General features: G+C 44.3%; 1 protein-coding gene across 2 annotated transcripts in view; it reads right to left on the bottom strand.

Annotated features, from left to right (window-relative positions):
* The window catches only part of NFKB1 (nuclear factor kappa B subunit 1), a 113,598-nt gene that overhangs the window by 9,190 nt on the left and 88,545 nt on the right, over positions 1 to 15,863 (bottom strand). For both annotated transcript variants that reach the window (XM_070263348.1, XM_023637633.2), the window contains exons 12-18: positions 13,452 to 13,595; positions 12,106 to 12,195; positions 10,326 to 10,508; positions 9,002 to 9,143; positions 5,586 to 5,700; positions 839 to 1,040; positions 160 to 329 (exon numbers count right to left, since the gene is read on the bottom strand). In XM_070263348.1, coding sequence (XP_070119449.1) covers positions 160 to 329; positions 839 to 1,040; positions 5,586 to 5,700; positions 9,002 to 9,143; positions 10,326 to 10,508; positions 12,106 to 12,195; positions 13,452 to 13,595 — 1,046 coding nt within the window. The remainder of the gene's footprint in view (positions 1 to 159; positions 330 to 838; positions 1,041 to 5,585; positions 5,701 to 9,001; positions 9,144 to 10,325; positions 10,509 to 12,105; positions 12,196 to 13,451; positions 13,596 to 15,863) is intronic.

Here is a 15,863-nt window from a genome sequence, read left to right on the forward strand (position 1 = left end):
GCCGGAAGTGGCGCCTCGGAAGCCTCGCGAAGAGAGTAAATAAGCAGAGCTGAATGTAAGGAGAAAAGCTGGATAGCATTCCTACCATCGTGCTCTCAACGGTTTTTCCTAAATCCTCCTTGGGAATTTAAAGCAAAGGCAGATCCGTGCATCCCTCACCTCCAGGAGCAGGCAGCCGGCCAGGGAGATGTTGTCCCGCTCCACAGCCAGGTGCAGCGCCGTGCGCCCCGACTTCCGCTCCTGGGCATTGACGTCCGCCCCGGCAGTCACCAGCAGCCGCAGACACGGCATGCTGTTGCTCATCATGGCTATGTGAATGGCATTCAGACCTGCAGCCCAAGCACAGGGACAGTCACGGGGAGGGGGCGGGAGGAAGGCTGCTCACAAGATGCCCTTCGGTGAAGCCTAAGGAAATGGCACAACCGGAGCAGCGCAGGGTCTGCTGCCGGTTTCGGGCCTCCAGCGCTGAGTCTCTACTCCAGACAGTCTTTACGGGTGCTGCAAGCCTACCCTCTGCAGGTAAAGCTGCAGTTCCCTTTTACATTCTCAGGAGACGCTGAGAGCAAATAAACATTCTCCGAGTGAGCGATGCTTTCCACACCTCAAGACCAGTGTCTGCTCTGGCCTCTGCTTTCTCCTCCTCCTAACTATTCCAAGTCATCTTTAAAGGAATTAGGTATGGTGAGCAACAGACATTTCCACAACAGATGATGAACTCTAGGTGACTAAGGAAAGCACCTCTGAGTGCAAATCAAATAGCACACATTTATCAAATACCTATCAATTGTTTAGAAAGCAGATAGAGAAGGTTCTACTATGATGTGCGATGGTCTCTTACCGTCCGCATTGGGGTGGTTGATAAGTAGTGCTGCCTTTTTGTGCTTGAGTAAAATACCGAGAATTTTATCATGTCCTTCTTTGGCAGCTAGGTGCAAAGCAGAGTTACCGAAGCGGTCCAGAAGGCTCAGGTCGGCCCCGGCCCGCAGCAAGTCCTCCACCACAGCCTCCTGCTTGGTGATCACTGCCAAATGCAAGGGCGTCTGGGGGGCGCAGAAGGGGCAGGAGATACACTGGTCAGTGGCAAACACTTGTAACCCAGCGGCTTATTAGCTGCCACTGCAGAGGTGAAGTCACACTGCGGGGCCATTACCCATTCCCAGAGTAACTCCTCACCTTTGCAAATTAGTTACCCCCTGTTCCATGCTGTGTGCTAATGAAGTATGTATGCTGGACTAACATTCAGTCATTCAATTATTATATTTACAATTCTTAATAGCTTTCTTGTTTCTCATTGGAGTCCACTGATTGATATGTAACTCAGCTATTAGTAAATTTAGTTTTCTTGAATTTCTAGTAGGACTCTCTCTTCAGCTGATAATTCCATATGTTAACAAATCAAATCAAGGCAATGGTTTTACTGGAGAAGTTTAAATGAACTACCCAATAGAAGGCAGTTAACAAAGGTGCTGTCTTTCTATACTGACATGGAAAATAAATTTGCTAAATTAAAACATATTGTTCCATGGACTGGCTCCATGAGACTGATCGGTAGAACTCTCCCACCTCCATTTCACAAAGGGTGTCAAAGGGTCCTGGACGCCATGAGCAGGACAATGGGAGGACCTCACTGAGAGGGCTCCTTGAACAGACGAGCTGAGCTGTTGACACCAACAGGCATGTGGACAGTCTACTGGATGACCCTGCCCACAAAGCAGGACCTCGGTGAGTGCAAATGAGATGTTTTGAAAACTGCCTGTTTCAAAACGAGTAAGACAAACACAATCACGAAAGCATCTTTCAAAGAACTGAGGTCGCAGACAGAGAAAAGCAATACATTTGATACAAATCAGCCTATTTCACAGGCGCCTGTGAAATCCAGCCTGTCTAGTGACAATTTGCCTAAACTTTCCCTCTCAGGAAGCAGGGACTGGCTGGAGCAGGGCAGCAGGGGAGCCACCAACATCCTGGCTGAAGCAGGGCAGCAGCAGCACATGCGAGCTGGAGCCAAGCTGCTCGGGCCGCTCAACCTCAGCAACAGGGATTATTTACTGTGGCAGAAACCAGACGGGATTTTTAGCCAAATTTACACTCTCCCTCAGTTTTTTCATCTTTTAGGACTATACCCTAGCTTGAAATGGAACGATGTCCTCAAAACTCTGGATATTGTAGCCCAGAGCCTTCTTCTCAAAAAATAAATAAGTAAATAAAAGCTTTGTTTATTAATCAGAAATGCGATTTAGGGAGATGAGAAAGAGAATGAGATTGCAAATAAGAAGATCTGAGATTATAAGGTGTTATACCATGCAGAGATAGGAATTATCTGTAGTTTTAATGTAATTTTTTTCACATCATAGAAATTCACTTACCATGAATGAGAGTTTTTTTATTAAAAGTTTTCTCCCAAGGTCCCACCAAAGGTTTTCTATGATATTTCAGGCTTAGATCTTAAACCCCAGGATTATATCTTAAACAATGACACAATCTGGGCATCCAGGAATCCTTATGCTATGCCTGTTGGCACGTGGACTTATGCAGACATTCTGCAGAGCCAAGTATACAAATACAAATACAAAAGCCCCAGCATATATATCTGAGTGACACAAATCCACAAAGGGACATGAGAGCGGACATTCACTGTAGTATTGTCCATAGAGGTGGAAGCAAGAAGTTGGTTAAGTGGCCACTGCTGGGGAACAGGTACATTACAGGTGGAAGATGTATACTATGGGATTCTCTGCAGGAGTAGAAACAACGAACTAGCTGGATACACAGATGCATGGATAAATCCCATAAATAGCAAAGGCAGAAATATAGTGATGTAGCACAAAGCCACTTAAGTATTTTAAAATACATGTAAGAAGAACTGTATGGACACATACAAATGAGTGCATTACAACTGGTGTGACCTGAATAAGGTCTGTGGATGTATCAATGTCAAATGTCCTGGTTTTGATACTGTACTGTAGTTATACAAGATACTGCCATTGGGGGAAGCTGGGTGAAGCGTACATTGGGCTTCGTGGTACATTTTTTTGCAACCACCTATGAATCTATAATTACATCAAATTAAAAATTAAAGGTTAATGCAGAGCAATTAGATACATGTAATTATATATACAATGTACATATAATATAATGTGGATTGTGTGTGGAGTATACTAAAATATCTATTTAAAGTGTATACGTTTATGTAGCCAATTCCTGGGAAACACTTGCAAACACAGTAGTTACATTTGGGAGTGGGGCTGGGAAGACCTGTATGCTGCCAGGGAGGGCAACTTCGATTCTCCAATGTATATCTTCAGGAACCATATAAAAAACTATGAATATATATTATATTTATAATAATTAAAAGCATAAAAGAAAAAACATATGCACAAAAAACCCACTAGTGTTTTATAGGAACATATGCAAATGAAACAATCCATATCAAACACACCAGTGGTTGTTGGTGTTGGGGGGAAGGGGATGGAGAGGAAAATAGGGTTTAAGGGGAATCCGTGTCTGAAATTGAGAAAAGTTCTAACTCTATGCACTTGGATTATTTTGAAGGTGTCTCTAGAGGGTGGGTGGGGAGAGAGATTTAATCGTAACAGATGTCCACAGAAAGGTACTAAGACTAGTGAAAGGTATTTTGGGAGAATGTTTAAGACAATTGCCAAATAAGTGAAATTACTTAGAGAACTGTGTGGCTTCCCATCAAGGATAGTTAACAGAGAACCTTTACAATAGATAGACGGGAGTCCACATCTTAGCCTTTTCTAGTTCTCAAATCAGAGTTGCCACTGGGTGTGTGCTGGAGGCCTTGAAGGCACACCAGGCGACCCAGAATCCTTGCCCATTAATGAGGGTAGTGGAAAGGAGGGGGAAAATAGACCCGGATTCTCCTGAGAGTCCCCACATCAGAAGATGCGCAAGTGTCAAAAGTGCTGGTTTCAGGGTTTGGTCTCTAGCACACTGGAGAGTCTCTATGTGTGTAACCAAATGATCCAGCAGGAGTTTAGCACATCATAAATCACAACGACTAATCCTGTCGTGCCACGTCCTTTGCAGGTCCTATTCATAAACAGAAAAACAAGTCACTGCCTGAATCTAGCCTACAGGCTGTGAAGTCGAGTAGTCTAAAAGGAGGACGGAGAGGCGATGACCTCCGTTCCTGGTTTTATTTGTACACTTGTGATGGTGAAAAGGAGCCAGAGAGTCAAGCTTTATGGACCAAATGACTTTCCAAAGACCAACAACCCCCAAAGTGGCATGAAAATCTGAAGAAGATATCCTTCACACGTGTGTCTAAAATCAGGCCTCATCCCAGTTATTTTATTTATGAGTCAGTGAAGAACCCCGACTTCATCTTTCCTTTGACATTAAGCATTATGGCCAGAGAAGAAGCCTACAGCCCAACTCCAATGGGAAATTGTTATTTCCCCTTATTAGGAAACAAGTATTCACAGACAAAAGTCTATTGAGAGCTACGTGTAAACGTTGTAGTGCTTTTGCTTTGAGGAAATAAACATGATTCGCTTCACCTGCTTTAAAAATTGAGCCTGAAGCAGGCACCTTTACTGTACAAATAATTATACAAGACTGTGGCCCATATTCTTCGAGTGAGAGGTGTGCTTGAACTGGGCATCCGATTCAATTGTTAGCATTTAGGCCAAGGAGGACTGGGAGGTCACTGTGGGCTGAGTGAAGGGAAGGAGAAAACAGCAAAGCTGAGAAGGGGGCGAGACCAGGAGATTGGTACAAAGACTAGCGGGGCAGGGAAAGGCAGCAGGAGGGGAAAGTGCCTGGGGGGGCGGGGCTCCCAGCCCTGGATGGCGGAACCCTACCAGCCTCCTCCTAGGGAGGCCCTTAGCCCAGGGAGGCTGGCCCAGGCCTCCTGGCTCCCCACACCCAGTATCCAGCAGTCTCCATCTCCTTTCCTCACCTGCGATCTGCATGCGCCCAGCAGGCAGCCCCACGAGTCCCCAGCTAACGCCTCTCGCTGCAGTGCCTGAAGGTCGGTGCAACAGAGCTCCTCACGTTGCTTGCGAGCCACCTAATTTCTATTTAAAGCTGATCTGGGCAAAACTCTTTGGTGTTCCCTGTTTTCCTCACTTGGAGCTGTCTTTCTGTTTCTGTAAGAACTTTTTCCTCCTCAAGCAACTTTTTAACCTTTTAGTATTCTGATTTTAGTACCCTTTGTTTGATATACATTTAATCTAGATGTTGTCAAAATGTTTCAGCAGACTTCAAGATTCTTGTAAATTATTGGCTTTTCAAACAATTTTATTTTTCAATTCTATTTTTCTTGACAGATGTGATGCATTTACTCTAGGTTCTCCCTCTAAAGTGGATCAACTCTGACAGATTTCTAAAGTTTAAAGTTTGCCTTCCCCGCAGGATGCTGAGTTGCATTGTGGGGGATTGCTATTATACCCACAGATCAGGGATTCTGACTCATACAAGAACATTCAGGATATTATCTACAAAGATGTTCTGTTGTATTTTTGCTACTGGTAACATTATTGGAAATAACACAATACACACATGCACATACAAGCAAGGGATCTGTCTTCAGTCGTCTCCTTAATGTTCCCGCTTACCTGGTAGAGGTCATTTCTCATGTTGATAATGTCATCAGAAACCAAACCAGACGTGACTTCTAGCAGATCCCTCACAAGCTGGGCGTGAAGGTGGATGATCGCTAAGTGTAAGACACTGGAATGAAAATATGGCAGCAATAGTCAACTAAAATGTTAATGAAAAAAAGACTCCCAAGATATGGCTATACTTGCAGACTGAATCTGGTTCTCATATCTAGTTTTCTTTGGCCCCCAAACGTTTTGAATCTATAAAATGTCTTGAATCTGACGTGGGGAGGCTCTACTGCCTAGCCAAGGCTGCAGTGCCCGCCTGGTCTCTGGGGACACTGAGGTTTGACCCCTTGTGGTGTAAAGCCACCTGGGCTTTGAGGCAGAGACACCTACATTCGAACCCCACCTGGGCCTCTGGGCTATGGTTGCAGGGCACGTGCTCCGCTAGCTTCTCCCTGACATGCAGGTGAGCCACGTAAAAAGCCTGAAGTAGGATCTGTTCAGAAAAACGTAGTCACCGTCCCTAGCCCTGCTACCCTCCTCTCAAATACCGTGTGGCAGCTTTTTCAGATCTTCCTAGATCCCAAGAGGGGAGAAGGCAGTCAGGCTTTTACCCATTGGGAGAAGACTCTTGAAGCAAACTTCTGAAGAAACAATGTCATTGTATTTCTCCTCTACTAAGAGTCCCTCTGCCTGGAGCGGTTTTGCTCCTCTTCTCTGCCTGGACAATACCTCTCCATCCTTCATATTTCAGTTCAAGCCTTACATCCTTGCAAGACTTTCCCAACTCCCTCAGCAGAGCAAGTTGTCTCCCCTGAATTTGGGCAACGGCAGTTTTCAGTACCTCTTTCTCCCTCTCTGGCCTGTGATCTGCTCAGAGGCTGCTTCTCTCTGGGTCAGCCCCACAGCCCTGGCACACAGTTTAGGCACTAAAATAAGGATGACAGAACAAACCTAGGGGCTGACACTAATGAGGGGGAAAATACTGGCAGGTGGCAAGCATCACTCCTAGGGAAAAAATTTTTTTACTTGTTAAAAAAATTTACTATAAAAATTAATTTGAAATGATTCAACAATAACAATAATAAAAATGGCTACGATTTATTTAGAGCTTCTATTTACCAGACTATGCTAAGCACTTAACATACATTATCTTATTTATCATAACAACAATCCTATGAAGTAGGGAATATTATCCTCATTTTTCAGATGATGAAACCGAGGCTTACGGGTAGAAGAGAACTCAGCCCAGGTCACAGAGCTCACGAGTGGTGACGCTGGGCTTTAAGCCCAGGTCTGCCTGCCGTGCCCCACAGTCACCTCTGAGTCCCTTAAACAACCCTGCTTCAGGGCCGCATGCGCACTGCTCTGCCGAGTTGTAGAGGAACACCTAAGGGGAGTTCTCCAAAACAGGGAGGCATTACGACGCAGACCACAAAGTGTCACACGGTGGCAGGACAGCTGGGATTTGATGCACAGGCTGGATTTTCTCTAATTTAAAGATAGCAGGTGTCATTTTACTCAGGCTACTTTCTCAGCAACAGCAAGTGTATTTCACTTGGGATTAACATTGGCACAGGAGGTTCTAAAAAACTAAACTGTGACTTCATTACTTGAGAGAGACTTTTAAATGAATGATTCCAGGTTTCACTATTGTCTCTTGAAGTGTGAGGCTGGAAGAGGACATCTGATGCACACATGATGCACAAATACCAAGAAAAAGGTCGTACTTCAAACACTGCCTAAAAATTTCCATGTGCAGCTCAGCATTTCATAGCGGAAGTACGTTCTCCCTCCTCCATAAATCCTCACACCGTCATGGGAATTTCCCCAATACCAGAAGTTTTCATTTTTTTCTTTATTGTATTTTCTGTGATGACTAATAGCCACAGGGTTCACGTTATTCGCCGAACATGGCAAGCCCCATGAAAACAGGAGGCAAAAGCTATCCCTTGTCTACATTCTTAGGAGGACTCCTCTTTGGTCTGCCCAAGTCTCACCTCTCTGGCCGCTGGCCGTGGCGAGGCCTGAGAGCCGGCCTGCATGAGTTGGCTTGGGGTCCCAGGAGGGGACTCGAAGCACACACTCCTGCGTGGGCAGGGAAGGCCACCTCCTTGGCCCCTCTACGTACAGCCAGCGTCTTCAAACCTGTCCGTGCCGCCCCCTCAAGGCACCCACTTGAACGCATGTGCCTCGTACCCCTTTCCACAAGCCTTTCAAACACCAGCAGTCTCTTTCTAACTTGTGTGCTCATCTTGCTTAGATGCATCAACTCAGCAGGTCCCTAAAAATGTCACTGGAAATGCTGCTGTCCTGTCTAATTGCTTTTTCTTGTGGCTATATGCTATTGAATGCGAACTGGATTATTCAACCCTGTAAAAAGCATTCTGCTGTTTATGACATTACACAAAGAAGCCTGTACTGGTTCCTCTCATACTGTATAACAAGGCCAGTGGTTATACCACATCCTTGGTTACGCTGCAAGGAATGAGAACAAAGGTCTCTGAAACCCCGAGGCTGGCACTTTCCTAAAGCATTTGGTTCAGGTTTAAAACACAGCACTCAAGAGCTCTTCCACAGAAAAGCATTTCTCCCTGTTGACATTATTCCAGAAAGGTTTTAGAGAAGGCACTTGACTTGAATCTGCTGTCTCTTGTTACTTTCACAGGCTTTTGAGATCATTTTAGAAGTCTCAATGACAGGACTAAGAGAACTGTTTTAGAAAGAAGCCAGGCGGCTTTGCAAATAGCAGCTCAGTCAGAGCAGGACTGGGAGGCACGGTGTCTGGAATGTTAGCCTCCCACACAACGTGGGGTAGAGCAGCCACAGAGCTGGATCCGCTCACAGCCTGGCGGCCGTCGGCAGGAGCGGCAGAGGAGGAACCAGTACTGGGGAAAGAAGGACAGGTGCCTCTTAGTCATTCAGTTATTGTCGTTGTGCCACCTTTGTTGGGCTTTCTCTTGAGTACTCCGTCACAACAAACATGCAGTTGGGATAACAAGTGCTTTGGGGATTTGGTAGGACCAAATTTCATCCTTATATTATTCCAATAAATAAAGCAAATATTATTATTCCAATAAACAAATATTTGTTTATTAAATACTATTCCAAATTTTATTGCAATAAATAAAACAAGGCTTTTCAAAAAGTACCATTCCCCCCACACATGTGCATGTTCTTGTCCAGAGTGCCATACTCTTAGATGAGTATTCTGGCTATTCTGGACTCCAAAAGGTGAGAGCCACAGGCAGGAGGAGCAAATCACGCCACTCACCTTCCTGACATGCTATTTTCCTTGAGAGAGTGTTCCAGTACAGGACCCGAGAGCTATGGTCACGTCTTCTTATCTCTAGCCAGCACACATACAATGCTTCTCTCTCTTCCCTACCCGAAAACAACACTTGCTTGCAAAAGTCCTGACTCACCTGTCCCCATTCTCATCCTGCACTGCAGTGAGATGGCGCTGGACAGCCAGTAGCATCTTCACATCTCCTGTCACCGCGTAGTCGAAAAGGGCATTGGCGTGCCGCTTGGCAAGCTGCATAGCCTTCTCTAGAAACAGGTTATCTGCAAGGCAATGACTGCATCAGTTGAGTTTTTTATACCTGTTCTACAGGTATGGCATGCCTGACGCCAAAACTATCAGCATCAGTGTTCTGATATCTCGACACACATTATTTTAGTTGAAAATGCCCTTTTTGGTGCTTCTGGATTGTGTTCATTAGAAAAACCACAACTGGACATTGGTTCACTGACAAACATAGAAGCTGATTTGGAAAATCTGTCTATGGCTTGTTAGTGGGAAAGGAGTTCCCAAATGCCTCTTATTTTAAGGGGAACAATCAGTTGCCAAATAATACTGATTGGATTTTGTCATAATTATACATAATCAATCTTTTGGTGAGATAACCCTTTATTGGAGTCTTGAACAACTCTCTCATTAGGCAAAGTGTCAAAAAAACCAGTCTCTGCCACAGAGAGACAGACTCTCCATGAACACTGGTATTTTTGTATCGCATCCTGAATAACCTTCAGAAAGTGAAATTGCTGCCTACGGGCCCAATGTTGTGCGTGGTCTGTATTTACATGGCCCCTTGGCTAAGCAGGGTTTGTACATTTTTAAAGGAGTATAAAAAAAAAACGAATATGCGATAGAGACCATATGTGGCCACCAAGTCTAAATATCTACTAACTTTCCCTTTACAGAAAAAGTCTTCCGAGTACAACCTAGGATGACCTAGACCCATGACACACACGCTAATGAGTACTGGGACAAAATACACACGAAAGAGCACGGTCCCTCCTCATCCTAATCCTTCAAAGGTGGCATCAGGATAAGAGGAAAAGCTCTTATTTTCAGGCAAAGTTCCACCTCAGTATGACAGTTAGGCTATAATCTAGAGACAGAGACTGTTAAAGTTACGGAAACTGTTCTCAATTATCTGTGGTAGAAATGGGTTAGCTTCTCTTACTACTCCCTAAAACTGCGAGATGATGATTAGAGAAAGCATATGTGAATTTCCGTACTTTATTTTCAAAGATGACATGGGAAAACGGAAATCCCAGTGTGAATAAAATGACCTGACACATGCTTCCAAAGGCATATGGACTCTGAAGAGCACACCGAACGAGATATTGATATACTGTCTTTAACAGGAAGTAAACCTGCTTCTGGCAGCAGCTTCTGCACCGAGAAGCGACCGTGCCCTCGCCCAGCAGCACAGCGTGACCGTCTGTGCGCTCCCTCACCCTGACAGCAGGAGCGCCCTTCCTCTGCTCCCGCTGGGGGCGCTGGAGCAATGGCATCAGCCCCGCCGCCAGACTCCTTTCGTGCTGTGGTCTCAGTTCCTTTCCCAGAGAGATTTACAGCCTCTCTGTCATCACTTGCGTCACAACCTTCAGGGTCATTTTTACACGAGGTGTCTATGGTTCCTGAGATAAAAGCAAAAACATCAGCTTTTTGTCAGGAAAATCTATTAATTAAGTTATAATTCACTGTTTCAATGAAGCTGAGAGAAAGGCAGGAGGCAAGTTTGCTGCAAAGGGCAAAGGAAAACAATAATGTGAAATTCCTTTTAAAATGGTCATACCGTAAGTAATATGTTTTGCAGCTATTTTAAACTCTCATTCCTAGAAAACATTTTTTTTTATTTGAGATATAATTGACTCATAAGACAATATTAGTTTCAGGTGTACAGTATAATGATTTGATATTTATATATATTGTGAAATGATCACCACAACAAGTCTAGTTAACATCCGTCATCATACATAGTTAGAAAAAAATTTTTTTTCTTGTGATGAGAACTTTTAAGATCTTAAAAAACATTTTTTTTACACTTCTAAAAACTTACATATTATTCTGCTTATTTGTAAAAGAGAAAAATGAAGTAAAGCTCTTCTGTGAATTGAAGGGAAGTGGAATTTTCAAAGTTCTTGAAAGCAGAACGGTTATTTTTTGCCTCGTGCTAATTCACCATGCAAGTGGTAAAGAGGTGATCTCCACGCAGTCTCTAGGGCGGGAGCTGTCCAGTGCATCATTTCTGATGCTCGTTCAGGCCCACTGTGTTCTCCGACAGGACCTGTGAATGCACCTAGGCTCACGGGCAGACCTGGTTCAACTCCTGCGTCTGCCTCCGACAGACATGTCCCTTCAGTGAGTGAATGAACCTTTCTGAACCTCAGTGTCTTCTGCCTGTAAAATGGAAATGCTAATATTCTCCTTACAGAGCAATCATGAAGATGACAATGAAAACCTGTGAAAGCGGGGCTGGCCCGGTGGTGCAGCGGTTAACTGCGCACATTCCGCTTCTGTGGCCCAGGGTTTGCCAGTTCAGATCCTGGGTGTGGACGTGACACCGCTTGGCACGCCATGCTGTGGTAGGCATCCCACATATAAAGTAGAGGAAGATGGGCACAGATGTGAGCTCAGGGCCAGTCTCCCTCAGCAAAAAGAGGAGGATTGGCGGCAGATGTTAGCTCAGGGCTAATCTTCCTCAAAAAAACAAAAAAAACAAAAACAAAATCTGTAAAAGTGCCTGACATGACACAGGCAGGCACTCCATGGGCAGGCTAGAATGGACATGAAGCATAAACATGGACACATGTGACAACTGCTAATTAGGGGACACACTGGATGGGAAAAGGCCATCCCTGTAAATCTCAAAATGTCTTCAAAAGTGTAGTATTTAAGAAAAAAGAGAGAGAATAGGTAAGTTTGGTGACTTGTTCCTGTTCGAATGGTCAGGTCTCTTTACATCCCTTTTTAATGTTCCGTTCTTCCCTGTTCAGGCCACTTACAAAGTAAATATATAAATATAAACATGACATCAGGAATAGAATTTATACTCTCCATAGGAGAGAGTAATTTTTTGGAAAAGTCTCTTCTTAATTTATTTGCATTCATCAATTTTTTTCCAAGGTGATAAATGTTGTGACAAGTAATGATAAAAAAAGAAACTTTGGGCATTAATCATTTTGTTCCTCCTTCAGGATTAAAAAAAACCCCCAAAACAAAAGTCTTACTCACCATGCTTCATCCCAGCATTGGATTTCGCAGCTCCAGGGTGGAAGGTAATGCCACCATATGTAGGGAATCCATAGTGCGGAAAGCCGTACCCTGAAAGGGCAAGTCGAACAAAGGGGCCTCAGGGGGCCGCTCTCACGAGGCCGGAGCCCCTCGGGGTCCTCCTCGTGGGTGAGCACAGGCTTTCGAGTTGGAGGGTGGTGTGCCCAACACACGCTTCTGCTGAGAGCTGGTAAGACACACGTGGGGGTCCTGGGGGGACAGAAGTGCCCTCGGGCACAGTTTCCATTCTGGCAGCTGGGGCGGGGCCCGGCTCGGCCGCACAGGAAGCTCATCCTGCACGGAACGGGGAGGCTAACGGAGAGCGGTCACTGCCCAAACTCAGACTTGCTGACACAGAAGAGCGTAAAATACCCTCTGGAGGGAAAACGGAACCAAACAAAACACAGAAAAATGTACTGACTCCTCAACAGAAACACGGCCACCACTGTTCATTCGCACGTGCTTCTGGTGGAGGCGTAAACTGGTGACACTTTGGGGAAGCAGCAGGCATTAGATGTCACACTCTCTGACACAGTGATTTTACTTCAAAGAATATAATTTACAAAAATAATCTGGAATAAAAGAAAAGCAATGTGGACAGAGGAGTTGAGGACAGCATTTTAGGTAAAAACAAGTAAATTATACTGTGGTTTACTCACCTGATGAAATCTTATGAATCATTAAAATGATGCTTAAAAAACTATGCTCATGTAAAGTTTATATTACCTTGGGGAAATGCTTATGATAATTCATTAGGGAAAAGCAGCACATATGACTCTATGTGCAGTCACGAACCAAGGATAATAAACAGCTAACAGAAGTAAACGGATTAAAATACTGTACATAATGGGGACCACAGCTGTACTTGGGAAATGTATAAACATACACTATCCTGTATGCACAGAAAAATGAGAAGCAGGCAGGCTTTCACGTATTTTAAAATTTTCTACAATGTAGTACGTATAATATGAAGTCTTTTCAATGATTTCAAAGAATACCAAGACAACTATGCCAAAAAAGAAAAACAAAGAGGGAATATATCAAAATGTTAATAGAAGTATTCTTTGGATAACTGGCCTTGGGCAACTTTTTTCTTGTTACAGTTTTTGGTATTATTTACATATTGTAAAATGAACATGCGTTTCTTTGAAAAAAATTACACTGTTGGAAATTTTCATCAATTTAATCTATGATACTCAATAATGTCACGGCCACTCAACCCACAGATAAGCTGGTCAATCTGGGAAAAGAAAATTCTACCCGCTCCACTGTGGAAAAGCTTTAGAAAGAACAGACTCGACTCGTACCTGGACCTGTGCTTCCAGCACCCCCTCCTCCACCACCACCGCCAAACATGCCACCACCTCCAGCGCCGGCCCCACTGCCGCCGCCGAAACTATCCGAGAAATTGGGCATGAGCTTCTGCCGCTTCCTCTGCACTTCCTCTTTATCTGTATTTAAAGGAAGAGAAACCAGAGGAGAAAAGACTGATTCAGTTCCACCACCAGCCACAGAAAGAATATTGATTCTAATGGTATTTTTAAACATCTTAAAGGGAAACAGAAAGCCCCCAAGGAGGAAGGGGTGCAAAATTTCAAGAAGCATCATATTTATTCCAATGGCTATGAAGACCAAGACCAGCCTCGGGGAGACCACAGAACAGTCCACACCCAGATCCTCTCTGCAGCAGTTTCTCAAGTTCCCACTGTCACTCAAGCCCGCGAGGGTCCAGAGTGGCCAGCAAAGATGAAGATACTGAGGAGAACGAGTAAGAAAAACACTGGGCACTTTCACTTGATCATACAAAACAACTAGTACCAGCCAGCAAACGTTTATTATGCATTTACTGTGAGCTCAGTGCTGGGGATGAAGAGAAGCATGGCATCATGTCTGTGCTGTCAAGACCCTCCAATATAATTCTAAGGTTGGGTGAAAGACTTGGAGAGAGGGCACTACAGTTCAAGGAAGGACTTCTAGAAGTCCCTTTGGAATGGAAAATTCAGGAAAGGCTTCCCAGGATCAACTTTCTATCAGGAGAGGGCACAAGGAGGATGTTCTGGGAAGGGGTATAGACGGAAACTAATGAAGGAAAGAACGTGCACCATGCGCTTATGAAAACAGCAGCGGATCAGTTCAGCTGACGGGAAAGTTTAGTATGAAGAATTCTTGAGAAACGGGGCGATTCGGGCCACCATGTAGAGCACCAGATTGTGAACCGAAGGGACTCAACCTCCAGGCAGGAGAGCCACTGAATGTTTCTGAACTGGGCAACGTGTCCACGGTGGTATGTTAGGAAGCTTCACCTGTCAGTGGTGTGTAGGACAGAATAAAGAGTCAAAGTGAGAGGCAGAGACAGTGCAGACACAAGGTGGTTGCACTGTTCCTCAGTGGTCACCATGGTCATAACAATGGGTGGACCCAGAAATCCAGAAAGAGGGCTCTGCAGCTGCTGGTGACTGAGGGGACACGGGAGGCAGAGGTCTAAGCCCACCGCCTCACCGCGGCGCAGAGATGCCCTCAGGACTGTGGACGGCCCTGGCGTGGGCACCAGCTAGGCTTTCTCATTCCTCACGGGGTTGTCTGTTTTTCTCTTGCTTCTCACGATCTGTGCTTCTGCCCATCCTGAGTTCTGTCACTGCCTTTGTGGGCTATTATTGCGCTCTTATTTCTTCTTTCTGTTTCCCTTTCTTTCTCTTCTCTGACTTTCCTATCATATATTTTTTCCCCCTTCTCTTTTAGGCTGAAGGAGTGAAGGAAGTTTTTTTGTTTAAATTAAACAGTCAATGTGGCATTCTCCTTTACAATCGCAGCCAGATACTGAACAACTGTCCTATTTCTCATTCTTCAATGTCAGTTTTGGTCACTGTTTATGTTCAGAAAGATCTTCACTGATTTCTAGTTCTGTGGTTCTTTCAGTCACCCCGGGGCTGGAGAGAGCGCTGTTGTTTACTGATTATCTTGTGATCATCTGAGTGCAGCTGAAAGACGGAGCAGGGGAAAGTAGGGTAGCAAAGCTCACTCAAAAATAATCGTTTAAAAACTGATCACGTCCAGACTTGTTGGGAAGAAAAAAGCCAACATGGGTCAACTTCGAAGAAAACGTGTTTCCACTAGAAAGGGGTGACCGCAAAGTGGAGAAACCTTAACAATTTCCTTATCAAAGGTTTTGGGCAGACTTATAAAATTTCTCCCTCATCAGGTATACCAACACTAACTAACAGTCATATTTATTACTCATCCTATAAAATGTTGATCTCGCATGGAATATTAGTTCATTAGAAATATGAAACACAAGAGGGAAGCAGACAACTTATCGTCAGAAATAAATGTCATCTATTGACACACTTTCTAGCAGAGACATCATTTAGCATTTGCTATGTCCTCCTTTTGACTTACAAAACAGAGGCATTCACCACTTATATTTCACTGTAAAATGGGGATTTTTAAGAGTCAATTTAAAAAATATTAGCTATCCTACAGCCATTAAGATTTCAATGAAAAAACTGATACAGAAAATTCCACAAGCTTTTTAATAAAAGAACCTGCAGTCTGAATTTCCATGGAATTGAATGAACATGGAGATTTTCACACTGGGTTCATTCATCCTCGGGGTCTGCCTTTGACAGTGGCACCACAGGCACCACCTAAGTGGCCACTCGATACAAGTTTTCTTTTTACGGAAGAGGAAACTGAAGCTATGATGATTAAGGTCAGGCAGA

The sequence above is a fragment of the Equus caballus genome, chromosome 3, assembly GCF_041296265.1.
Source record: "Equus caballus isolate H_3958 breed thoroughbred chromosome 3, TB-T2T, whole genome shotgun sequence".
NCBI lineage: Eukaryota > Metazoa > Chordata > Mammalia > Perissodactyla > Equidae > Equus > Equus caballus.